Below are 25,014 nucleotides of genomic sequence, written 5' to 3'. Positions count from 1 at the left end.
GACGTTTTACAGGGATAGTTGTTTCACATTGTTTTCTACAGTTGTCTAAAAGTATTTTTTTCCCTCATCTCTCCCTCTTACCCTCCCCCTTTCCAGTATCTGACCATAGTAACCTCCCAGACATTGTGAGCAAAGTCCTAAGCCAAGAAATGCAGAAAATCTTTGTCAATAAAAATTTGGAAAGTTTTAATGAAGAGTTCCTCAAACACAACGCTACCTCCATTCAGCACCAACTTTCAGGTTTGTTTAGCTTTCTGATGCTTTTGAAAATGAATTTCAGTGATTCAAGTCACTAGTCAATATCTTTATTTCTTCATTATATGTAGTTTGGAATGAGGCAGAAATTTGCCTGTTCACTTTTTTCTCTGCCTTCTTGTACTGCTTAAGGCAAATAAAAACCAAACCAAAAAAAGAAAACTTATTCACTTGGTGTATTAGATGCGTAAAGAACCTGCTTTAAAGTGTATTACAATATCACAGGATCACAGAGCTGTAGGGGTTGTAAGGGACCTCCAGAGATCATGGAGTCCAACCCCCTGCCACAGCAGCTCCCTAGCCCAGGTTGCACAGGTAGGCGTCCAGGCGGGTCTTGAATATACCTATAGTGAACTATACCTGTAATGGCTTTGGTAGCTTACGTATGGAAGCAGTATGGAAGTCACGTGCAGGTATCTCAGCAGATCTTTCTCCTGATTCTTTCAGCTGTGGTGTTGTACTCTTGTCATCATGTTACACGTCTGGCCGGATGTTTTCCAGGTTCTACTTTCTCTTCCCATGTTATTATGGAGTGTGTTTACTTTCTCTTGGTAGCTGTATGGGATTTGTTGTGTCTATATATGCAGTATTGCATTTAGTGATAATTGAACTGTGACATGCTGTTATCTCAGTGCTGTGTTTTCGTTTTTCTTGTGATAAGGTGCAAAAATGATGTATTTTCTGGACAAATCGAGGCAAGAAAAAGCAATTGCTGTGGCTACCAGATTGGATAAAAACATGAGAGACAAAAATGTGAAGGTAAAAAAAACAATATGGTATTGAGAGACAAATATATGGGGCCTTAGGTTACTTAACTGTATGATAACATATATGCTTTATATTTCATGATAAATTAATATTCAGAGAACTTATGAAACTTTTAGAAAGGTAATTATTTCTGAATACCAACTTAGTGTTTGTTCAGATTAGTAGAGTTGAACAGCACGTCTTTTTGGTATTAAAACAACTGTAAATCACATTCATTAACTGCTGCTTTCCTTTCTGTAGACATTAACCAAGGTTTTCGAGGCACTGCTCGACGGCAGTTTCGGAAGTTGCCACACTCAATGTGAAGAATATCAAGCAGCATGTCATAAACTGTTTCCTTTTACATCTGCCTTTATGCCTGCCACAAACGAGGATGATAGCAGCATTGCATCTGTGAATCATACAGCCATTAACCATGACTTACTGTCTAATGAAATATGAAGTAGCATATGCAAGCCCGTGTGTGTGTGCCTCCATACCTACACACACGTACCAAACTCTGACTGTCATTACACGCTGGCTGGACACGGATCAGGGTTACTTTTCCAGGTTGTATTTTAATATCTTTAACAGGTCTAAAATGAAATATTTGGATAGCTAAATGAAACGGAGTATACTGTTAGTTATTTTTTTCCCCTCCCAACAAAAACTGCCAATATTTATGTAAGCATTATCTCTAATCGGCGTTTTTCATGTTTATACTTGTACAGTTGGAAGTCTTTTAATAATCCATCGGCCCTCCCTCACCAAAAGAAAAACTATGGATGTTAAACTGCTTTCACAAGTGTCACTACATATGCGTATAGATGTGATCATATCTTGTTAATAAATGATCTTTTGAGCATTTTTAGCAGATAAAGACAGAAGTGCTGCTTGAATTGCCCTCTTCATCTTTTACTGTTATTCTTGGTTTTTTTTTTTTAATTTTACTTTTGTTAATCTTTGCTCAGTTTGGTTTCTTTTGAAGCACAGTGAACGTTGGCAGTTTGCATGTTTTTGTAAGGTGTGTGTCTTACGGAACCAGTGTTGATGGACATGAAGATTAGGTTTGTGTAAAAACTAAGGTTTTTTGAAAGCTGCATTCTATCTGCCTTGTGTTCCATAATTATTATTTCTGAAGTTGATGATCAGTTTAACATTTTCTGTTTGAGTATTCTCAAGCAATTCCCTGAAAATGCAATGAATTTGATACTGTTCTGTTCTGTTTTGTTGTTGTTATTGTTCCATCTTACCCTTCTTTCTCTCGCTTCTGATTTCTCCCCATCTGTTCACTTACTGACACTTAAGTTAAAAAAGCTGCTCCGCTGTTGGGTAGATGTGTAAGGTACAGCAATGGGGGATACAGTTCCTCTCTACGTCCTAAAAATTCACTACTAAGTTTACTGTATTACCTCCATTAGAAGTCTTAGTTGTGGATTTACGGCCGATACGCCAGTACTTCTCATGCCTAAGTACTATTGCTTTAGGTGCTGCAAAGCAAGTAGTATGTGGGGAGTGTGTTTTATATTTAAAAACTGTTCAAGGGAGCACAAAGAGGATGACTACAAATCACAGCAAACCTTTTTCTTACTCTGCATTCTGGTGCATTAACTGTTAAATATACAACACGTGAAAATGGAAGTTTGAATCTAATATACCTATTTAAAAGCATAATGCTGGACAAAGTGGCTACATATGACAGCTTTACATTCTATAAGAACTGCTATCAAAATATAACTATACTGTGGCTTGTACAGGAAATCCATTTTCTGGAAACTGTAATGGAATCATTCAGTCAGTTTTGTTTTTATTTCACAGCAGTGTAAATAATTTCAGTAATATTAACTAGCCCCTCTAAGGCAAATATGAATTAATGAAGAGGGGATTTTATTAAGACAAATAAACTGTTCTAATGAAAATTCTCCTTTGTGTGTCATCTATTTAGATTGAAAATTGTTGAATGGAAAACTCACTGTAAAATATTGCCAACATATGTTATGCTGTAATAAATTATTTTGTACACACTTGCCTTTGCTTTGGAATTCTTGTGTATTTATGGACATCAAACTAAAGCCCATTACACGTCTTAGTTGTTTTCAATTCAATTGCATGTTCACTGGTTTAACCCAGGCATTCTGAGTAGTTGAAAAGTAATGACTGTATTTATCGTGTAGATGTATATTAGCCTTGGAATGATGGCAGGACATTTTTATGTTGTAAATTCACCATGCCATTTGCTGTTGGACAACGTGCTCGAAGATGTCTCAGGCAGGGAATGATACCTGCCTGTGATGGAATTGTTTTGGCTCAGCTGACCCCTGCAAGTACTTCATCAGCCTGCATTTGGTGAAGACTCAATAAGTTCAATAAGAGGAAACATGCCATAATATGCAAATGCCAACAGTGCTTGCATGTCAAATCAGTACTCTGCATTTCCTCTTATTGAACTTTATGTTCAGCTGGCCTAGTTCAGCTCTTTGCTCAACTCTTTCATTCTTGTCTTACGTTCTTCATCGCTTTCTCCTTCCTCCTCTAGCAAACGTGAGGTACATCACAGGAGGTAGCTAGTCTTTTCTTATCAGTCCACTGCCATCAAAGTGCTTGGATGCACAAAGAATCTGTGGACAACTCAGATCCAGTCAGTGTGTGGAGGTAACCTGCAAGCTGAAGAGCCTCGGATCTCTTTCATCACAGCGGTCTTTCCCTGTGGTCTGATCTCAGATCTGAGCCCGGTTATCTGTTCTGAAAGGAGGCAAGCCTGGAGAATAGGTAAGGGCTGAGACTCAGGGTATTGCTTAATTTCACCACCACCTATTCCCTTAACCCACAGGGAGGTGGCAGGAGTGTCAAACACAGCATGGGAACTTTTACGCTGACTTTAATTGGAGGCACTGTAGTGAGGACTGGTAAAGCAGTGCTTCTGACAAGGAGAAGAGACAAGTGCAGACAGGGAGCAAAGCACTCATCCTCTGTAAGCAGTGCTGTGACTAAGTCTGAAATTTATTCCTGATTCAAACCTGGACAGTCTGGAAGAATTGATAAAGGCCAAAATATACTCCAGGTGTAGTAAGAGGTAAAAATACTCAGATTTCTTTCTATTTTTATTAAGCCTTTGACTAATCAAATAAATTGAATTGGGAATCTATATCCAAATTGAGATTTGGATTTGCTCGTGCTTTGTGATCTTTGAAAATCACTTGGTTTGAGCTGGTTTGTTTTTGTTTCCTTCTCTGCATCCTTACAATTTATTCCTAGTACAAGCCAAATTGTTAAGAGCCGTGGTGTCATGGAGGCAGCACCCAGGCTCCTGTGGGGTCCTGCTGCAAGAACCCTGTAGTTTGGTCACAAGTAATCCGGGATAAAGCTGACAAGGGAACAGATAAAATGGAAATGAGTGCACATGGAAGCTTGAAAAGTGGTCAGCTCGTGGCACTTCCACTAGAGGGAAGTCTTGCATCGAGAATGTTTTCATAGTAACGAAAACCTGCAGCCATCTGTTTTCAGGTGTTTTCTGACACTGTAGGACAAACATAGGGAAATGTCCAGTGTCTTTAGTTTCTTCAGGTGGCAGAGGGAGGTTGTTTGCTTCAGTAGCTGAATCAGCCTTGCATTCACATAGCCCAGGCATCTGTAGGCCATGACTTGTTCTGAAGCTGTGAGCTTGACCAAATTTGCGAAGTGATGGAAAGCAGAGGGCACTGTAAAGGACACCTGGTGCTTCCAGGATGGCTTGCATATGATAAACGGTCCAATCTAAAGCAGCCAAGAGGTGAGGAGCTGCCTGACTGTTCTCTGCACAGAGTGCCCAGCACAAGCCAGGCCATAGGTTTGCCTTAAAGCCTGCCCACGGTCAGCCAACTAACTGCGTGAGACCTGGCTCTTTGAATTGTAGAGCCAAAGATATCAAAGCAGCCTGTTGTCACTGGAGGTGTCTAATCAAATTTTACCTAATGCAAATGTGATTGTATTTCATGCAAGCTCAGAGTACCTCATCATAGAGTTCTAGGATGGCTCAGGTTGGAAGGGACCTCGAAGATCATCTATTTCCAACCCGCTGCCATGGGCAGGGCTGCCACCCGCTGAACCAGGCACTAGATTGAGTTGCCTGGGATGTGCTGGAAAGCTTCATTTCTATTGATACTGTTCTCGGCGTGTCTAAGTGTCTTTGCAAGGACGTTAAAACCAACAAACTGAGGCAGATTTGCCACGGATAGGTTTATGATTTAGTTGGGCACAGAAGAGACCGGTATTCACAGGGGTTAGAGTATGAGTCAGGGTGGTGAGGCCATGTGCTGGTGGTTAGCTCAGGCATGGTGCTGCACGTGTGTGTGAACTGGCTTAGGCCATAGGCAGCCTATGTGTAGCCCTTGTTGTTGTGATACCAAGATGTGTAAGGCTGAAATCCTTTTTGCTTGTGCTGTGCAGGCTCCCCTGTAACACGCAGTACAGCTTCTCTGAGGATTTCTTCGTTTCTAAAAGTGGAGCAGCAGGTTGCCTTCTCCCTGCTGCATTCCTCAGCCTCTTCCCCTGCTATAGGCCCTTGGCACTTGTTCAGTGCTGTGAGTGGGATCAAATCAACAGCTTGTCAGGGACCTAACCCAGCAAACGTGGCTTGGTTGTCTATCAGTAACTGACAGACAGACAGTGATGTCTGATGGACAATATCACACCTTTCCCATCTCCGAGGGACAGAAGGTCCTGGGGAAATGGCAGCAACAAATAACTGACTGAAGGTAAGTTTGGGGTAGTTCTGGGGCTCCCAACAAATCCTAGTCCCATCAGACAGGGACACATGACACACATGCCTGCAGTTTGGGGCTACTTTAGGGTACCCAACGCATCTCTGTGTATATCTGTTTATTATCAGCCAACCTCTCCTCAGCGTTGTGCATCCTGAGAGCAGCCCTGGTCTTCCTTAGGACTGAGGGCTGTGGTGGCTGGTGGCCATGCCAGCCTGACTGGGTACATAACCCTCTGCTGCACAAGTTGGCTGAGGAGATGTGGCTTTTTTCTCCTTCTCTTTTCCTCTGTTGTCTCACCCTTTGTGCTGAAGGCTTATAAGCCTGCTCATCGTAACAAGAAAGCTCCCTTTGCATCAAGTGCTAGGCCAAATACAACCCTATCTAAGTGGCAGTTTGTGAGCTTTGGAGTTTGCTTTAAGGAATGCTTGTGACCACAGTAATTCGGGTTCCAATATTTTTCAATATAGTAGCAGGATAAATCTGGATGCACGGGGCTACATTTTTGGGCGTCTACAGTGGCAAAGCCTGTATTTTCCAGTGGTATTTTATTTCTATTATTTCTTAATACTCTTTCTTATGAATGCCCTGAATAGTTTGATGTGCAAATCCTCTACTGCAGAAATAAAACTAATAAATGGGTGGCAATTTTGGTATCCCATTATTTATGGAATAATAGTAGAAAACAGAAAATGAGCATACGGAAGAAGCTTCTGTAACAGATCATCCCCCTGGCTGGGAGAATCAGATCATGGTTTACTTAACTTTCATTTGTGAGGAAGATGGGATGCTGCCGGAGGTTGTCACGAAAATTATTCAAGGCTGAGAAAAAGGGAAAGAACCCAGTGCCTTCAAGAATTATTCTTAAACTGAAATGCAATTGTCTCAGAGGAAAGAGCTGGATGTGGTGGTACGTGGTCTCCGCCTGTAACACTGATCCTTTTCTTCCCAACTACACAACTCCTTGTGCACTCCTAACAAGAGAGGCTCCAACCTACTACAGCGCGGTTATTTCCCAACCATAAATATGCAAATCCCTGTCCCTGAAAGGAGGGTGATTTACTGGCTAACTGAAGCACAAGGCTTACCGCTTTTGTTCCACATTTGTATGGTGACAGGCTCAATGGGGTCCTGGCCCTCGACTGGCACTACAGCAACACAAATACATGAAGCGCTGTGCTTCTGTTCTAACAAACGCAGCCGCATGCCTTCGGCAAACAAGTGCTCCTGCGTGTCCTCTGTCTCCTTCTGCCTCAGTGCCAGCCGAGGAGAGAGGGGGAGTAAAACTCAATTCTTCTGAGCTTACTGCAGTAGGATGGATGGGAATGGCATCCAGCATCCCCTGTAATTCCTCAATACCTCTATTGTGACCATGCTGCTCTGAGTTAACTTGAGATTGGTTCAGCACAGGAGAAAGATGCTTCTGGACCATGGAAAAGACAAAGCTTCTGTGTAGTCACACAAGAGCAAAGTAAGGCAGACCAAATGGAGCCTCAAGTAAAGCTTAGAAAGGAAAAAAGAAACCAACAAACCCAAGGTTCAGATGATATTCATTGTCTCCAGGGAAATCTGAGAAATATTTTCTTCCTTTTTGTGCGCTTAGTATCGTTTTGGCCAAGTATTTTGGCCACAAGTGTGTGTGTGTGTGTGTATATATATATATATATATGTATATATACACGTTTTTACCATAGTACTTATTAATCAATTCAATTTATAATCTTTATTTCTTTTATTTTACTTAGAGAAAGGATGAATTAGGGGAGATGCTGTCTTATTTTAATACTGAGAGCTGCCTTATATGTTTCAGTTCACAAGACTTACAATTTGTTTCCAGAGTGGTTTGTGTGTTAGATATTTTTCATGTAATACAAGCCTCTCGCAGCATAAATTCCCATTTCTTTCCTGTATGTAATTATCTGCTGTTGAGTCAACATTCCTTCTGGACAAAACTACAGCTTTGTTGGTTGTTTTTAAGTAACGCCGTACTCAGCAATTCTAGCTCCTCAATTTCTCAATAATCCAGAGCAAAATCATGTGGAAAACAGTTTCTCATTCATATTTGAAACGCCTCAGAGTGATATTCATGAATGGTTTTGAAGCAAAACTGGCAGAAAGGTATTGATTCAGCTTCTGCAGTTTGTGGTACAGCATGAACACTATCAGCATCCCATTGCTTACATTTCTCTCGTTGTCTTTCTGGCTTTTTGACCTTTCTTCTCTGCTTGGTCACTGCTTATGTCCTTGTACTGACAGAGGAAAGTCTATGAAATAGCATCCTTCCTCCTGCACTGAGGTTTAGAAACACTAGGACAGCTTTCAAGCAGTGTTTTGGTTGGTTGGTTTCTCCTACATCTGAAGCCATCTCACTCATAAAGGAACTTCTGATGCCTCTACGCTGTCACCATAGCACAATGCTCAGCATGGATACTTAGCAGACTGTTCTTAGGATACTGTCAGTTGTTTGTACTGATGAAACTTAACATAAGCATCGTTAGAAAAAACTGCTGACTGAAGAAGATTTGAAGAAACAGAGGCAGTGGAGGTTCCTCCAGAAGTTCTGTGACAAGCATGTGCAGAGGCAACTTTCCTGAGCACGGAAGAATCAAACAAGCAAAGGCCATCTCCCAGTTTCCAGGCCCAAGCTTTTAGCTGTGATCCATACGTCTCCCCTAGGGTACATTTGGGCCAGTTTTCTGGGTAAGCTTCTTCTGGAAGAGAAATCAGTTTATAAGCAAAATGCATAGGAACTGAAACCCACAGGAAGGAAATTGGAGGCAATAGCGTCTCTGCTTCTAAATTACTATTTCCAAGTCAGATTGATAATACAAGCTGAGCTTTCATGAAGTGTCATTATTCCTTTCTCTCAAGAAGGCACAAAACTGAGTCTGGTCACACAATTATGAAAGTTTCTTATCTTTGCTCACTGCCACCCCCCTCCTTACTTGATCTCTACTCCCATCCCATGCAGTATTCAAGGTCCCTTGACCCAGAAATTCCAAATACTCCACCAGTTTTGAATATCTCTTGGCTGTGGACAGAAGTTTACACTGAACTGTCCCTTCCAGTGATTTTGATACAGACTACAATTACACCCTTCAGTTTCAGTGACTTTTAACCCAATTGAAGCAATTGTGGTTCCATTTGAACCACCATAAGCACATTTCAGAGTAGATAACTTAAATATATCCATTCAAAACTCCTAGAGCTACTGTCTCAAGTTACTAAAAGGCAGAGGAAAATTGATCATATTATATTCCCATTTAAGAGGTTAACTTCACAAGCAGGAAGTTTATAAGAGTAATGGGCTGGAGAAGGAAAGTTCAGGTTTTGGCAGATTTTAGCATCAAGACATTTGCTTTGGTCATGGCCATGGGTGTCAGTAAGCTGGTCTGTGAGTCTGCAGCCATTTTCAATCAGAGCAAGAGAAGAAAGTGTAAGGAACTGTGTTGGTTTGCAGGCCAAGTTCAGGTCTAAGGAAAACCAGGAAAGGCTGGGACGAGAGGAAGCCTTTTGAGAGATCTCTGGCAGATTTTTTGTGTGGTTTCTCAAAATTATTTATATTGCTGTGAGTCACGCTCGCTTCCCTCTGTGGTCATGGATGGAGCTACAAGTCACTGGTGTTATTTAGCCCAGCCATTAGCTATGGTAGGTTGTTGTGCCTCTGATGGCAGCTAGGTACCCTATGTAAAATGCGTGGGTGATCTCCACCAAGTTTTAATGAGGCAGCTGCCCTCATTACAGAACAAGTTTAGCAATTTCCCAGCAGCTGCAGCATGAAGGATAAGATAGACTGCAGCATTCATATAGACGGCTGTGTTAATGACCGGCTCTCTCCACAGAGCAGTACCCCGAGGGCAGGGCCATGGTGCTCAGAGCTGGGGGACAAGTCGTACCTGTGGTGCTCGGGCTACTCCTGCTTTGTGGCTCAAGGACTTAGGTTTCCCTAGCTGTCAGTCTGGCTGTGCAATTTCATGCTGTGATACTTTTCACTTTTCTCCTCCGCGATTGCCTAAATTTTTCATTCCCTGACTTCCCTTCAGCTATAATTTTGACAACGACGGGTTTCTCCTTGTCCTTCCCAGGTTTTAAATGCAGTATCTGCTTCAACCATCTAGTAATGCTGCTTTTTAAAGTAATTATTATTATAACAAGCTAAAATTTATTAGAAGACTCCCAGATATTATATGTGAAAAGCTGCAGCCCGCTTCTATGGGCAGGGATCTGACACGTAGCTTTTGTCTGAGGTGAATACCAGTGAGAACATGGGATGAAATTTCACAAAACATCTGCTTTTAATTGTGAGCACATGGTACTTACTCAGCGGGGTCGATACCTTGGGGTAATTCTGATCTTTGAGGTGGGGGAAAGGAAGTGATAGATTAGACCAGAAGTTTTCAACCACCTCTGACATGCAACCCATCCCCCCACCCCCCTTCTACAGCTCTGGTTTCCAATACTTCAGAAGTTATCTATGAGCCTGTAGGCATCCCTGGGTTTGAAAACCACCAAATTACTCAAGCAGCAGCATCCACATCTGTGTAAACCAGCCCTAGGATTCCCTTCTGCACATCAAGACAAGGTTTTGTGCCCCGTATTGGTGTTTGGCTTAGAAGACCAGCACCTTGTAATCCTGGCAGCCTAGCACTGTCAGAGTACCTGTTGGTGTTGTAGAAGCATTTCCATGAAGAGTATTTACAGAACAGAATTATTGGTTTAAACAGCTCTGTGGCTCGCAAGTTTGTCAGGTCAAGAACGCAATAGGAAACCACTGTCAACATTGCAGCACCAGCTGAGGAAGGGCTGGAGACACTGTGTCGAATGGTCAAGAAGAAATTCACTTTAAATACACCTTGGACTGCTGCCTAGAAGAAGGGAGGGATTCAGTAGCCGAGGTTTACATTACAGGCTGTGCTGGAGGTTTCCACCAATAAACAAGAGCAGTCAGACGTGTCCGTCTGCAGCATTTGAGGGCACTGTGTATAGAAGAGACAGAGATCTCTTTTGCCAGATGTGGGCTGCTCCTCTTGGCACCAACAGGAAAAATGCATCTAATTCAGCTGGAGCATGCTGGGGCCCTGAAATGATACTTACGGTGACCTGTGGATACATACACTCTATTACACGGAACAAAACAGACATAAAAGACAGTCTTTATTCCTCATGCATAAGCTAAGTGCTTATGCAGAAAATTAAAATTCACCAGCTGAATATCTGCTGCCATCAGTGGAATCCCAGGCTGCTTAGGAGACAGAAGGAGCTGCGGTAGGAGACATGAATATCTAGTGGAAGAAATGCTTTGACACTTGGTATGGAGTGACAAGCATGACCAAGGATTTCTTAGGGGAAGAAGGTTCACAAGTGCCAAAACAGAAAAGAAAGGAAGTTCAGGGAAATATTTCTTCAGCATGCCTGTAAATGATTACAAAAATAGTAAATTTGTGTGTGAAGCAGCAATTAAAGAGAAGGCCAAGGAAAAACTCTTTGTCGCTACTGGGAAGCAGTTCTCCCCTGCCCCCATCCCTGTGCATGCTGCTTTTATCAGCTCTGGAGCTCATCTGGCTTGGCTGACACAGTTCAACCCAATCTAATAGAAGGATGCTTCATTTCTCCCTTGATAAGCCTTCTGCTGTTCCAGTGTGATGAACTGGCACAGCATAAGGTGAGACAAACCCACTACAAATGGCACGCAGAGAATTTAGGATATGGGAAGAAAGGAGGAGAGGCCGTTCCCTGTTCTGTGGCAGAGGATCAGTTGAACCTCCCTTGCCCTGATGTACTGCCTCAGCCTTCATTCTTTGCGATGATGTGGCCAAAGACCCTGCAGGTTCTTGGGCAAGAGACAATTGCTATGGGGCCAAGTCCTTGTATTCTGGGGCTGTGAGTTCTTCCTAGTCATACAGTTCTCCTTTCTCCATTGTTCCTGTTGTCTTTCATCCTTCTCATGCTCTTGACGTCATATTCTTCTCTCTTCTTGTTCTCTGCTTTTTAACCTCACTTTCCATCTGTCACTATGGTCTTCAAAAAAGATTGTTTGTAACCACTTTTATTAGCAGAAAGGAAAACAAAGGAAGACCACAAGAAAGGAGGAAACCACAGAATAAATAGGAATTGAACAGCACCATAAGAACCTCTTTTGATCCACAGCAAAAATAAATAAGTGCTTCCATGCCAGCTGTAAGGAAGGGTGAACAAATCTGCTAAATACAGATTATTTGTTGTCTGGAACATTGTTTTTCTCGTTACATGTCTTTGAGGAGCAATGACAATATGTCTCAAAATGTCGTTACAACTCAACATTCGAGAAGATTCAACTTTTCTTCCCTCGCCCTGTTCCCAAGACTTCTATTTTAATTCCAGATATCCTCATCAACACACAAATATAATCACAGCTCCTGACGCATATGCATGGAATAGCACCTGATGTCTGTTTTCAGTACTACTGCTTGTAACAAAATGTGACAGCATCTTGCCCAATGGGCATTTTACAGAACAGATATTTTAGCTGCTCAGCCAGCTTTTATTTTAAAAGTCTGAGAGGCAACATGAGATCAGTGGCAGCTGTGGCATGTATAAGCTTCATGTTAACCCAACTTCAGGACAAACTAATATCGTTCAGCTCTGGTTAAGGAAACCTCTCCACTGTAGAGCACCCTGGCTGACGCAGCACAGACTATAGCTCTACATGTTTGAGCAGCTCACTGCATCCCACCTTCCACCTGCTACTGTCCTCACATCACCCCACTGCTGCTCTGGTCCAGCTGCCCCATGGCTGTATTCAGAGCTCAACGATGGGCTGTGCCAAGAAACAACCATAGGAGAGCACGGGCAGATTCTAGCACAGCATGGGTCGTGAGCTGAAGTGTAGTGATGTGCCACTGCCACATGTGAAAACACAGGATGTTTCCTCTTTGTACAATCATAGAACCGTAAGGTGACTTGGGATGGAAAAAGCCTTAAAACCCATCCAGTTCCAACCCCCCGGTATGGTCAGTGCCACCCAGCAGCTCAGGCTGCTCTAGAATACATCCAACCCGGTACTGAGTGCCTCCAGGGATGGGGCATCCACAGCATCTCTGGGCAGCCTGTGCCAGCGTCTCACTGTCCACCAAGGAAAAACCTTCTTCCTAGTCTGTAACCTAAATCTCCCCTCTTTTAGTTCAAAGCCATTCCACCTTGTCTTTTCACTATCAGACTGTAAAAAGTCAGTCTCCCTCCTGTTTATAAGCTCCCTTTAAACACTGCAAGGCTGCAGTGAGGTCTCCCCGGAGCCTTCCCTTCTCCAGGCTCAACAAGCCCAGCTCCCTCAGCCTGTCTTCATAGGAGAGCTGCTCCAGCTCTCTGGCCATCCCCATGTCCTCCTTTGGACCCTCTCCAACGCTTCCACATCCATCCCGCGCTGGTGGCCCCAGGTCTGGATGGATCCTCGTCAGCGTGTCCCCGCTGCCACCTCTCTTTCGCAGCGTTTGGCTTTCAGGCTGCAAAGCGGCGGTGACGCAACCCCAACGCGGGGACCCCACCCGTCGACACCTGCACCGCCCGCCCGATCCCGGCAGCGCCGCCTCCCGCTCCCGCCCCTCAGCCCCCAGCCCGGGCGGGCTATAAGAGGCGGCAGCGGCGGGGCCGACCCGGCAGCGGCCATGAAACCGCCTGCAGCGCAGCGCCCGGCGGGACAAGGTGGGTCTGGCCGATGGGCGAGGGCTCGGGTCTCCCGCGGTCAGCGTTTCGCTTAACCGCCGCTTTCTTCTCCTCCCTCAGGCCGGCGTCCCGCGGCTCCGCCGGAGGAGGCGGGCGGGCTGGCGGAGGCGCTGGGGGAGTTCGAGGCGGTGCTGGAGGACTTGGCCTGCCCCGCCGGACGGAGCCGCTTCCACTACGGAGAGCACCTGCAGCGCATGAAGCGGCGGAGCAGCGCCAGCGTCAGCGACGGCAGCGGCCTCAGCGACTCCGACAGTGAGTGACGCTGTGCGTCTGTGGTCGGTGACTTAGGGAAAGCAAGAGGTGCTGACGCTGATAGCTCCGAAATTCTCCCTCCAGGGAAATACTCTACTATTGGGAAAGAGATGAAATGCAAACAGATGACAGTAAGAAAACCCCAAGAAAACAGCGTCAGGAACCTGCTTCAGCACAGGGGTTGGGCTTGATGATCTCTAGAGGTCCCTTCCAACCCCTACGATTCTGTGATTCTAGGTTATCACTCTGGAAGAAGGCTGTCTGTAGTTACTTAGTTTCCTTCTGTGACTCAAAGGACTTGCGTCTTGAGCAGTGCTTAAAACTGCTCAGTTTGGGCTGAAATGAAAGGCATCTGGGGGGAAAATGAAGGTGTTCTTCCATCAGGTTCTTCAGACCTGATGAGAGACTGCATGCTCTTGTAAATCAGCAGATAGGATCTTCAGGAAGGTCTGGAGAATAAGAACTTATCACAGGGTTGAGCTGATAGAGACTGACTACATCAATGGGAGATAGCACAGAACGAAGGATTTGGCTCTGTATGGAATCCCCAAGGGCCTTCAGTTATGAACTTGTCAATGCCCAGTCCTGATGTGTGTAGAGTTTCTCCCTTACTGGTGTCTAATGGCAATGGCTATGGAGGAATCAAAGTTTTCTGGACGCTGACTTAGAGACCTGTTATGATCCAGCTGATTCAACCATACAAGTGTTTATTTACAGCAAAAGGAAACAGAAAGTCAGTCTGCTTTCCTCCTTTCTCAGAAAGTTCCCAGTAGAACGCTTGCAGAAGGCTTCATTCAGGGCAGACAACTTAGTTTGGAGCAAGAGTAGGATTGGAGAGGGACTGCAGGTTTATGAAGAGCTCCTTGTATAAAACAGGCTCTGGTGTCTGATGTAACCTAGCTATGCTCCCTGTGGCTATTTTAAGAATAGGTGTAGGGAGTTTACCCAGGCTCTTTCTGTTCAGACTGAAGTTTTTTTCCCTAGAGCCACCTTTCATTTGGTCTCTGTCCTGTAGCATAAGTGCAGTGCTGAATCCACCACCTCACTATTCCTGTGGTAACACATGGGTTAAACATCCCTGCAGAAGCTGGGCTGAAAGAGCAACTTATTGCAATGCATCTGTAACAAGGCAAAATAAATGCTAACAAGGTTATCTGCAGATAATTTGGGTTATGGCCTTACTTGTGAAAGCTGTGTCTTTGTAGAGTCTTGTTCTTTGGTGCTGCAGTCTGTTCCAAGGATATCTTGTCATATATTTACAGAACAGTTGTGACTGTTACATTTTAGTCTCCCAGCAAGAAGATATAGTGCTAATCTCATCTCTGCTGATGTGGAGTGGCTGAAGGTTAGGCCTTACATCTTTGTGCTGCTCCTGTGGTGGTATCTTCAAGTGGAGGCTGAGTGAGGGAGGTGACGTTTTAAGTTGTTGTAACTCAGTTTCAGGGCACTTGAACTGATCTCAAATCTTACCTTTCTAGAAGTTAGCAACTGATAGCAAGTGGTCCTAACAATACCCTTTTACAGTAAGGTAAGGAAAGGACTCTCCTGGGGTTTCTGCTGTGGGTATGATTCCATTTAATTTAAACAGAAGGATTTACAAAAGATTGTTTTTAGTGCAGTTAAGCCTGCGAATAGTGCTGTGTGGGGGTTGTGTGTTTGTTGTTTTTTTCTTTATTTTAAAAATCTCTTCTTGAGGAATCTAGTACCAAAAGCACTAATGGAAAAGGTTCTGTTGCATATTCTGACCACTTAAAGAGGAGATAAAAAAGATTGAACGTGCTCTTTTGGAAAGTGGATGTGAGAGTGCTTGGCTCTCCCACATCTTGTCCTGTTGTTTGGTTAGATGATCTTTGGACGAGGTCTGTCTTGGCTGTGATTAAGTATGACATGTAGCACACTAGACTCTAGATCTTACAGTGATGAAAGTGCTAGCATGTGCAGATGTTCACAGTGATGTTAACGCTTGGCATGCAAGTGTTACATTAACCACAACAGCTGATTGAGTCAGTGCTGGAAACCATGATGCAACTGGGGGTTCAGTGCAGCAGACGTTCTTGGATGAATACCAATTCTGTTTCAACTCGATGCATTCAACTGAAAGAATTACAGCTTCATGCTCTAGGTTATTGATTGTGCAGAAGCTTCTGAGTTGAGGGATGTCTTTTTTTTTTTACCATGTATTTTTGTTGCTATAAAATAGCACTCCCTAATCCAAATCCTATCTAGTTAGAATATGCTAGTGTAAATGCAGCAGAATTGTCCTGCTTGACAGGTATCACTTGCTGCTTCTGTGTTGGAATAAGCTTAAGACCTGGGAAAAGGGCATGGAGCTGTGTTGGGGAGGGTCAGGTTGGGCTTTAACTAAATTAACTAAAGGTTCTTCACTAGAGAGTGTTTGTTGTGGAACAGGCTGCCCTGGGCAGTGGGCACGATCCTGTGCTGCTGGAGTTCAAGGAGTGTTTGGACACTGCTTTCAGACATAGGGTTTGATGTTTGGGTGGTCCTGTGTGGAGCCAGGAGTTGGAGTTAATGGTCCTTGGGAGTTCCTTCTGACTCAGATGATCCTGTGGAAGAGTAGAGGCTTTGTGTCCACCTGATGTATTTTGCTTTAGAGTATGTATATTAATGTCAGGACACTGAAGTTCAGGCTCACAGTAATGAATGGAAACTGAGATACTGTAAGAGGTCAAGAAGAAAAATGTTTCAGCATTTCTTCTTCCGAATCTTGGATAACTTCTAGAAGCCAAACCAAGATTTGATGGTATACTCTCAAGTGTTTAGACTTCACCTATAGATGTACTTTCTCTGAAACAGGCTTGCCTATTAAAAAGTGCTGCAAAATAAAATGTGTTATTTCACTTCTTGCACTGACACAGCCTGCAGTGCATCATCCTAACTATTTTTAGGGGCATGTAGATGCTTTCTGACAAATACCTCTCATATTTTAAACAAGAGTGCATCTGGTGCTCTTAATTCCTTAATTCAAACAGGAGCAGGTGTAAGTTTCAGGGGCTGAGTTGCATTGGTTAATGTTCAATGCTTGGCATAGTGCAGGTGGTCATGGTTACATGCATGGAAGTCTGTGGGCTTGGGTTGATGCCTCCCCCCAGAGCTGAAGCTTCAGCCACTGTTAGTACTGCAGCACTCATCCCGAAGAACCAGTTTATGTATGTGATCTATTGCAGTATGTAGGGAAGGTACAGAGGGACGGCAGAAATGAGCGAAGAGATGGAATAGTTTCCATATGACTGTCCGGACTGAGCTGCCAGCCTAGAGATGAGATGGCTTGGGTGGGGACAAGCAGTCTTCCAGAATGTCCCAAATGACATCAGGGAAGCAACTGTGACCTCGCCCAGTATGAGAAAATAAGATTAAACCAGCAAGGCTATGTCACCACACATTGCAGAGTGAAACTAAACTATATTGCCTTAAGGTGTTGTGAATGTTAAAAGCTTATGGACTCAAAAAGTAGCTAGATAAAATCATGGGGCTGTGAGAGGGTGAGACATTCTCAAGGGACTCCTACATGCTAAGAAACTACAGCTGTCTTAGAAAATGCATTGATCTGAGCGTTGCTAGGGCCTGGTAGAGTTTCTTTATGTATGCACCTGTACCACTACTGAACTTTGTAGGCATCTACTGTGAGCTGCTCTGAGAGGCAGGACAAAGGTGAGTTTTTGATTTGAGTGATGAGCCCCAGTTTTGCAGGAGGAAGAGAATTTTAAGGAAGTAGGTTGTTTCTGCAAGTTTCTAATGACCTGTCTCTGAGAAGAATGTAATAAATATTTAGAATGGAAAACAAAATGAAGACTTGTTTAATAAAGAAATTCTCAAAACTGTCAGTTAAGTTACTGATAGGCTTAAGGGGAAGAAAATCAAGGGGTGTTAGGTACACATGCTTTACCAGGTATTGCAATTTAATGAGAACTATGCTTTTTCATAACAGTTCCTGTTCTTGCCTCTCGAGCATACCTGTTTCTCTCCAACCCTTCAGAAAAGAAACCTCAGGGAAGGGGATGACTGGGGCTGGCAATGCTGCCTCACCAGCAGTAAGCATGATGGAGTAATAGCTTTGTCTGTAATGAGGAGTTTGCACATCTGAATTTCAGTCTTCCTTGTGACTGTTAGCTGTGAGATCTCAAATCTTTCACATCGTTCAGCCTACACGTGCTGATGATGAGAGGTGTGAGATTCCAGTGGCTATGCTAGAGCAGATGGTTGCTGGCTAGGCAAAAGGCAGCAGAATGATGTGATGAAATGTGTGTCTGTGATCAAACAAGGCCTCTCCTTGAGGGCTGCAGTGTGCATGTTGTGAAGCAAGCTCTGTGTGGTGAATGTTTCTCACTTTTGTGGGTTGCGTTCACAGCCAGGTTTCTTATTTGTAGCAGGTGGCTGTGTTCTGACTCACAATTAACTGTGCAGTCTAATCATTAAGTGCTGAATATCATTACATAATGAACTCCCCATTCACAAAGACTTATGTGGCATTGCAGACCATTTTCTCCAAAGACTTTGGGAATGAGGTATTTTCTTCAACTTCACTCATTGCAAATTATAGTAAAATTTTTACTGATTCTGGTGCTTCTTCATTCCGTGTGCTGAACTATGGTTCTATAAATAACATAATATTAAAGAAATCAGACAATGGATCTCTTCTGTTGTCTGTTTTAAAATGTTTGAGGCTTTCCTCCTTCAGTTAATTACTCTCCAGAACCTTTCAGTTCTTCACATCATGAAAACACGCTATACTTGCATGGTATTGCACTGTTGCTCTTTTTGGAATGCCAAAGGTCAATACTAACTACAGATTACATTGCCAAAGTAAAATACACCCATATCTGTTGCAACCCCCTAATTTTGCCTCTGTTGGCTTAGTTTAGCTCATGTAAATCAACTCAGTTTCTTAACTTATCAGATTTTAAGGTCTTTTTCTTTAAGACAGTTCACAGAGATCTAGTTTGTATGCACACACAGGCAATAGGATCCAATTGCAAAGCCAAAACCAAGAAGGAATGAATGCAAGATGAACTTGCATTGAGTAGGGAGGGAAGGGGCTGGATGTGGAAGGGCAGCAGCAGTGAGATCCCTGGCATCAGCCTCTAGCTATTAAGTTGCTGGGTATGTTGTATTTGTGCAGCAGTGGAAATCTTCTGAGGCCCCTTTTATTGAAGGTGAGTGAGTCTGGGCTGTGGCAGAACTAAAGTGTCCTTCTTTCCAGAGCTGCCTGCTTACACCACTTAAAAAGCTGGTGCTTTTGCACTGCAGGTTTTTCAGTTTTTATTGTTAAAGGTGGTATTCCCATCACTGAATTGCTGCTGCTTGGTGGCAAGTGTAAGCCAAAGGCACTACCTAAAATATCATTTCACTTTTTGAGAAAGGTGAATAGATATTTAGATATTTGCTTGTAGCAGTTTAATATTACAGCCCATCAGAACATAGCTGTTCTCTGAAAGCTTTTCACCTTTTCCTGGTGTTAATACATGGTGAGGTAAGTGATCAGTAGCTTCAAGTGCTTATAGAAGGACCATGGAGAAAAACACAAGAGGAATTGAGGTGATGAAGGATTCAGGTGCACGTGTGTGGATGTAAATAAAAATGTGTGAATGGTTTGAGGTCATTTTAAATGGCATGCTGCTCTTCTGAAATCTGAGTTGCCTTCACAAGAATTCACAAAAAGAAGCCTTTAATTCAGCCATAGGTAAGAGCAACTGGAGCTTGGAATATAATGCATGAGAAGCACTGGTTTTATAATATAGATTCCCAGCATCATGACATCTGGTGCCTGGATACTAGGAGCATGGACTTTGCAGTATAAGTATACTCAGCTTTATAGCTGTTGTTCTCTGGATTATCTCTTATTTACTTAACTGTAACACATTCAGAATAAATCCCTTGAAAAAAATCCCTTGAAAATTCACAGTCTGTTCCTCCCAAATGTTACCTCAGACACGTGTTTCATCCTCAGCCTGTCCTGTTGGCGTTTCATTGGGTTGTACTCTTGGCTATTGCCCTGTTTGTGTGAGGTGTTATTTGGCTTTTTCATAATGGCAGGGCTTTTATCCCAGTTAAAACTTTCCATTCTAAGTTCCTTGTTCAATAGGGTTTGTATCTTGGCTAAAAAGTGATGTGGTTTTAGCTGGAAGCTGCTCCGTTTCAGGAAGAGATTTGTCATATCTTTAACTATTACTTAAAATACTTAAAACCCTCTCATGCTAGGATTCATTTCACTATACAATGCTGGTAAGATGATGATGATGCAGAGCAGTGTCAGATAACATCTCTTGCTTCTTATGCTGGTTAATTAATCTTTCTAGAAGGTACTTAAAAATATATACATATTGCTTTTTTCAATGCTTTTCTTTCTAAAGCTGTTCCCAGTGCAGTGACGGAGCAGTGGCACAGCTGCACAGAGAGGTGGTGGAGTCTCCTTCTCTGGAGACGTTCCAGACCCGCCTGGACGCCTACCTGTGCAACCTGGGCTAGGGAGCTGCTGTGGCAGGGGGTTGGACTCCGTGATCTCTGGAGGTCCCTTCCAACCCCTACAGTTCCGTGATAATTCTGCTTTGTATTCCTCAAATCTGCCACAAGTTTCAAGTGGCTGGTTCTGATCCTCTCAGATTTAGGGAGAATGGACATTTAAGAGTGAAGTTGTGAAAATAGTGATGAAAAGCTAGTATGAAGCACCATCCCACTTCTGCACAAGGAATGCCATCTGAAAGCTGACTTGGCCAGGCCATAATCCCAGATAACAGATGTCATTTTGTTTGTACAGTGCTGTGAGTAGCACGTGCACTTGTAGCAGGAGCTGAGCTGGTACCAAAGGGAACTGTTGAAGGTATACTGCAATGAGCCAATGTATATAAAAGAGAGGAAAACCTTCCAGGGTGAAACTCTTCATGTAAGCATTTGCAATGTTATGTTGCAGTAGAGACAGGATTGGAAGCTGATGCAGGAGGAAAAAACCTGTAGGAGATTGGATAAACATGATACAACTCAGCTGGCAGGCTTGGCACTTCCAGATGCAGTTGCCCTTTCTGGTCTGATTTGTGGGTTTACTGGTCTGGACTATGGACTAGGTGAGGTGGGATGTGGACACGCTTCTCTTCCCAAAGGTGAAGGCAATTTATGGGAGAGAAGTCCTCCACTGGAGGATGGTCTCATCTTGATGTCTGTGGGCACCATGGAGGCGTTCAGTGGAAGTGTAGACGTGCAGTTTCTGGCAAGGAGATCTGATACTCTTAATTTTAACCAGGGAAGTCATCTACTTGGACATATGTCCAAGAAAACATGAGAGTTGTGACTTGGTACTGCAGTATACCAAGCTCAAAACTGCAGGAGCTACCAGTTCTGGCATCTAACACAGTGCCTATTCCTCTTTCTGCTGGAGCCATGCCTAGTATCTTGTACATTGCCTGTGCAAAGAAGGAAAATAGCAATAAGTGTTTGAATCTTACCGCCTCCTCTAAAATCCAGGAACATCAAAATGGTATTGGAACCTTTGCCATTGCTTTCCATGGCACATAAAGCTTTGTTTAAAAGACTATCTAAAATGAGATTGCAGTGCAACTTGTGTGCAGATTTACTGCTTCATGAACTCCAGAGTTGGGCAGGTAAGCATTTCTGTTCTTAATGAGGCGCTGCAATTTTCTGTGTTATTGCCACGGTGAGTGATGTAATTATACTTTCTATAATAACTGCTTCTGAGGAACTGTTTCTCTCCTAAAGCTCTTAATTAACTTTTAAAATAACTTTTGAAAAGTTCCCATAACTGAGATGTCCCAGAATACTGTGAGATTTAACATTTAACATATGCAGGATAATGGCTGTAATACTCCCTGTACGATGCTAAAGTGCAGGGGAAGCTGGTGCTTTCTAGGAGATGAGGAAAGGGCCCAGGTCTGCTTCCTTAATTAACAGTAGGTGTGGGAACAAGAATATTCAAACAATAGGTAACTTAGTCATCCCTCTGGTTTTAAAGTCTGTAAACTTCAGTTCTGCAGACTTTGAAGCCCATGTAAGAAACCTCATGTTTTTCCCTTTAATCCTATTGTGAAATCTGAGGTGGTGCTATTTTTAACTTGACTTTTTTTTAAACAGGTGCAGATTCACTCTACAGGAGTAGTTTCAGCCTCAGTGATGAAAAACTGAACTCTCCAACTGCATCTACTCCAAGCTTGCCATCCCCATCAGTAACTCCTTGTAAAGGTAAACTTAAATCCTCAGTGTTTCTTCTGAATGCTCATCTATATAAGCACGCTGCGAGTGCAAGTATTATTGCTGATCAGTACAGTGGCATAAGGCATCCATGCTTCTTCACTTCAGGTTATTCAGCAACTTTTGGTTTTGAACTACCTGGCTACAGAAAGGTTGTTCAGTTGATCGGAATCGTGGTACTACTTACAGAATATTCACTTCAGAGTTAACAAGTCTAACTTAAGCAACTAGGTAGCTTAAGTGTCCCATCTCTGTACAGAAATGCTGAGCTTGGGTGTGAGGCTGCAATATGTGACTGGCTGCAAGTAACAAATAAAAGGTTCTTTTAATAATTACCATGATGGTAGTGAGAACTGTGTTGTAGTTAAGAAGTAGGGAGTTAAGTGTTTCAGTTAAACTAGTACTGCTCAGTTAATACTCAACCAGGAGCTGCACATGAGGTCAAGACTTTCTTCCTGATGAGAATGTAGAAATGGTTAAGACCACTCTGGAATAGATCATGGAAGTGAGATACGGAAGTCATTTGAAATAAAACTAGATTGAATGGAACCAGTGATGTTCTCAGTGGTGGAAATTTGAATAAATGCTTGGATTTAAATATAACCTTTGTGGACCTTGATCAAAGGATGTAACATTTAGCAAACCACAGATACTGAGGTGAGGTTTGGATTGGGGTATGTCTAGGAGCTATCTGAGTAGGGTAGGGCCATGAATGCTGTGTCTGAATACAGTAATAAGAATTCCATAGTAGCAATGTTGACCTTGCTCTTCCAAGCAAAGTTGACTTACAGCTTTTTTTCCCCCTCAGTTCTTCAGCATCTTTTAAAGGAAGCTAAACAGGCTTGACTTGCCTTAGTTGAAAAGATTGAAAACTTTACTTTTCAATTATATATCTTCTCTAAGAATGCATATGGACACTGCAGCAACCCTGAACTTCACCATAAGTAATCCAGAGCAGATTTGATACCTCTAAAAATGATCTGAGGGATTGTGTGGTTCCAGTGGTTCCTTTTATCGTACCTGGATACTGACTCTCTCTTCCTAATTTGCAGCAAAGCTTGGAGACACAAAAGAGCTGGAAGAATTCATAGCTGATCTTGACAGGACACTAGCAAGTAAGTAGGTTTTTAGAAGACTGAATATTGCTTTGTCTGTCGCTAGTCACACTTTCATCACCCCATGACTGTGTTTTGGTGGATGGGGATACTGTCTGGAAGTTGTATATTCCAGCTGTTCTACTGAGCAATTCATTATGATTTGAGAGGAGCGAGGACAAACAGAACAACCCAGTACCTTGTTCCCTGCCATCTATTCTGCCTATTCTTTTTCTTCCCATGCTGTTTGAGGTGCGATGCTGGGCTTCTTTTTTTCCCATGGACAAGAGTGTAGAACCCAAAACAAAAAATCAGCACTAGAACTGCAGAGACACGTTCAAAAGCTGTGAACTGGGTTTCTTGTATTCATTGAGGTGTTTTCCCTTCCCTATAATTCTTGAAGCCACAACCATCTGCCCTGGTTTTAACTTGAGCTGCCCACTTCCCTGTCTCAGAAGTGAAACCAGGATTTAGATATTTCTAGCTTTCTGATTTATTTCATTTTGTTATTTTTTCTTACATCTATGCTTGAGCTAACTGTCCTAACCACTTGTCTAAGAAGAGAAATCTGTCAGTTACTTCTGAGTTTGTAGGTTTGGGGATTTTTGTTCTGTATAAATCTCCAAATTTCACTTTGCTGTATCTTGCACAGCTGTGTTGCAGCTAACTCTGAAGGGGCTGATTATGGTACATTGGCTTTGTTGCCTCCTTGCAGGGCACATCTGAAGTGAGGCCAGGGATTGCTGCTTGCTATGCTAGTTCTTACCAACAAAGAAACCTCGAGCTATCTCAACAGATTCTCATTTACTGTAAAACAAGTGACCCAGTATTGTGCATCTTATTCATACATTGAAGTTCTTGGAAATTTCCATCTGATTTATAACTTTTTTCTTTGAGAAGTCACTATTTACATGTGTTGAGGTTACACAGACTTTTGCAGATGCTTTTTGAAGCACAATGCAACTATTAATATAACAGTAGACTTGAATTCTTATGTTAACCTTCAGCTTTCTAATTATTATAAAAAATAAATGTGCCAAAATATAGCTGTGGCCTGTCAGGCAGCTAACAATCTTACTAAATATGGACTTTATAGTTGTTCTTTTTTGTATTTCCAGGTATGTGAAGTGAATCTTTGGCAGTGTTTGCATGTGGATGTCATCTAAGGGATAAGTGACATCAGTCATGGAGGACTGCTGCCCTTGTCTGATAACTTCATTACACAAGATATTCACCTTCTGAACACAACCTTTGTAAACTCCCACAAGTATTTAACTGGCAAACATCAGAGGTGTTACTTTGCAGCAGCTGGAATTGGATAACTTAAATTTTCTGGCTATATTTTACTTTAAAATATAGCTTGAATTTTAATTTAAAGTTGCTTTTATGAAAATATATTTGTAATTTTATATAGCTGAGAACTTAATGCTTTTTCCATTATAATATATTTTTATACAAATAAACCCTGAACTGGAATCTGGAGCTCTGCAACTTTCATATGAACTGTGAAGCATCAGCACAGATTATGCACTTACTGAAAACATGGAGCTTAAAAATATCTGATAAGACTGTATCCTTTGTTAGGCAAAATGTGTTACAGTGTCCTCAAACAGAACTTCATATGGTTGCTATCAAATTGTTTAAGTGTTTTTTACTGTGTAGAATTTAATACAGTCAGGAAAATAAAGTTAGTCAAGATTTTATTTATATTAAAGCTAGTCTGAAATAACACTTAGTACAGATTTGAGCAGTAACACTTATTTCAAACCCTGTCTAAAAGCTGTCTTTAAAGTTACATGTCATTCTGTTTTAAGTACTAATTAGGAGGTTAGGCATTTTGACCTGGGTGTTTTAAAGAGTTACTGCAGCATCAAGAAAGTAGTCAAATGTCCAGCCTCAGAAACACCTAAACACTTGTGTCCAAAACAGTCTCCATCCCTTTAAAAGGACTGCCTGACCATTGCTGTTTTGCTGCAAGAGTGGAAGGTGAAGCTGTGTTTTCTTCTTCTGTAGAA

The 25,014-nt window shown here is 42.6% G+C and overlaps 2 protein-coding genes across 4 annotated transcripts in view; both read left to right on the top strand.

Moving 5' to 3' along the window:
- Nucleotides 1–2,291, top strand: part of NAA16 (N-alpha-acetyltransferase 16, NatA auxiliary subunit) — a 62,747-nt gene extending 60,456 nt beyond the window's left edge. For all 3 annotated transcript variants that reach the window (XM_065743987.1, XM_065743985.1, XM_065743984.1), the window contains 3 exons: nucleotides 97–240; nucleotides 917–1,014; nucleotides 1,264–2,291. In XM_065743987.1, coding sequence (XP_065600059.1) covers nucleotides 97–240; nucleotides 917–1,014; nucleotides 1,264–1,464 — 443 coding nt within the window. In that variant the 3' untranslated portion in view covers nucleotides 1,465–2,291. The remainder of the gene's footprint in view (nucleotides 1–96; nucleotides 241–916; nucleotides 1,015–1,263) is intronic.
- An 11,052-nt stretch (nucleotides 2,292–13,343) lies between these two features.
- RGCC (regulator of cell cycle) lies at nucleotides 13,344–24,475 on the top strand. The gene is made up of 5 exons (XM_065742076.1): nucleotides 13,344–13,418; nucleotides 13,500–13,691; nucleotides 21,789–21,896; nucleotides 22,958–23,020; nucleotides 24,118–24,475. Exons 1-5 carry the CDS (start codon nucleotides 13,382–13,384, stop codon nucleotides 24,123–24,125), a joined length of 408 nt encoding a protein of 135 aa, XP_065598148.1. The 5' UTR covers nucleotides 13,344–13,381; the 3' UTR covers nucleotides 24,126–24,475.
- The last annotated feature ends 539 nt before the right edge of the window (nucleotides 24,476–25,014 follow it).

This window comes from Cyrtonyx montezumae, unplaced genomic scaffold (assembly GCF_038088225.1).
Source record: "Cyrtonyx montezumae isolate F1298 unplaced genomic scaffold, pur_monq_1.0 scaffold_3, whole genome shotgun sequence".
NCBI lineage: Eukaryota > Metazoa > Chordata > Aves > Galliformes > Odontophoridae > Cyrtonyx > Cyrtonyx montezumae.
The sequence above is the reverse complement of the archived record's forward strand: the minus strand, read 5'-3'. Positions and strand labels throughout refer to the sequence as shown.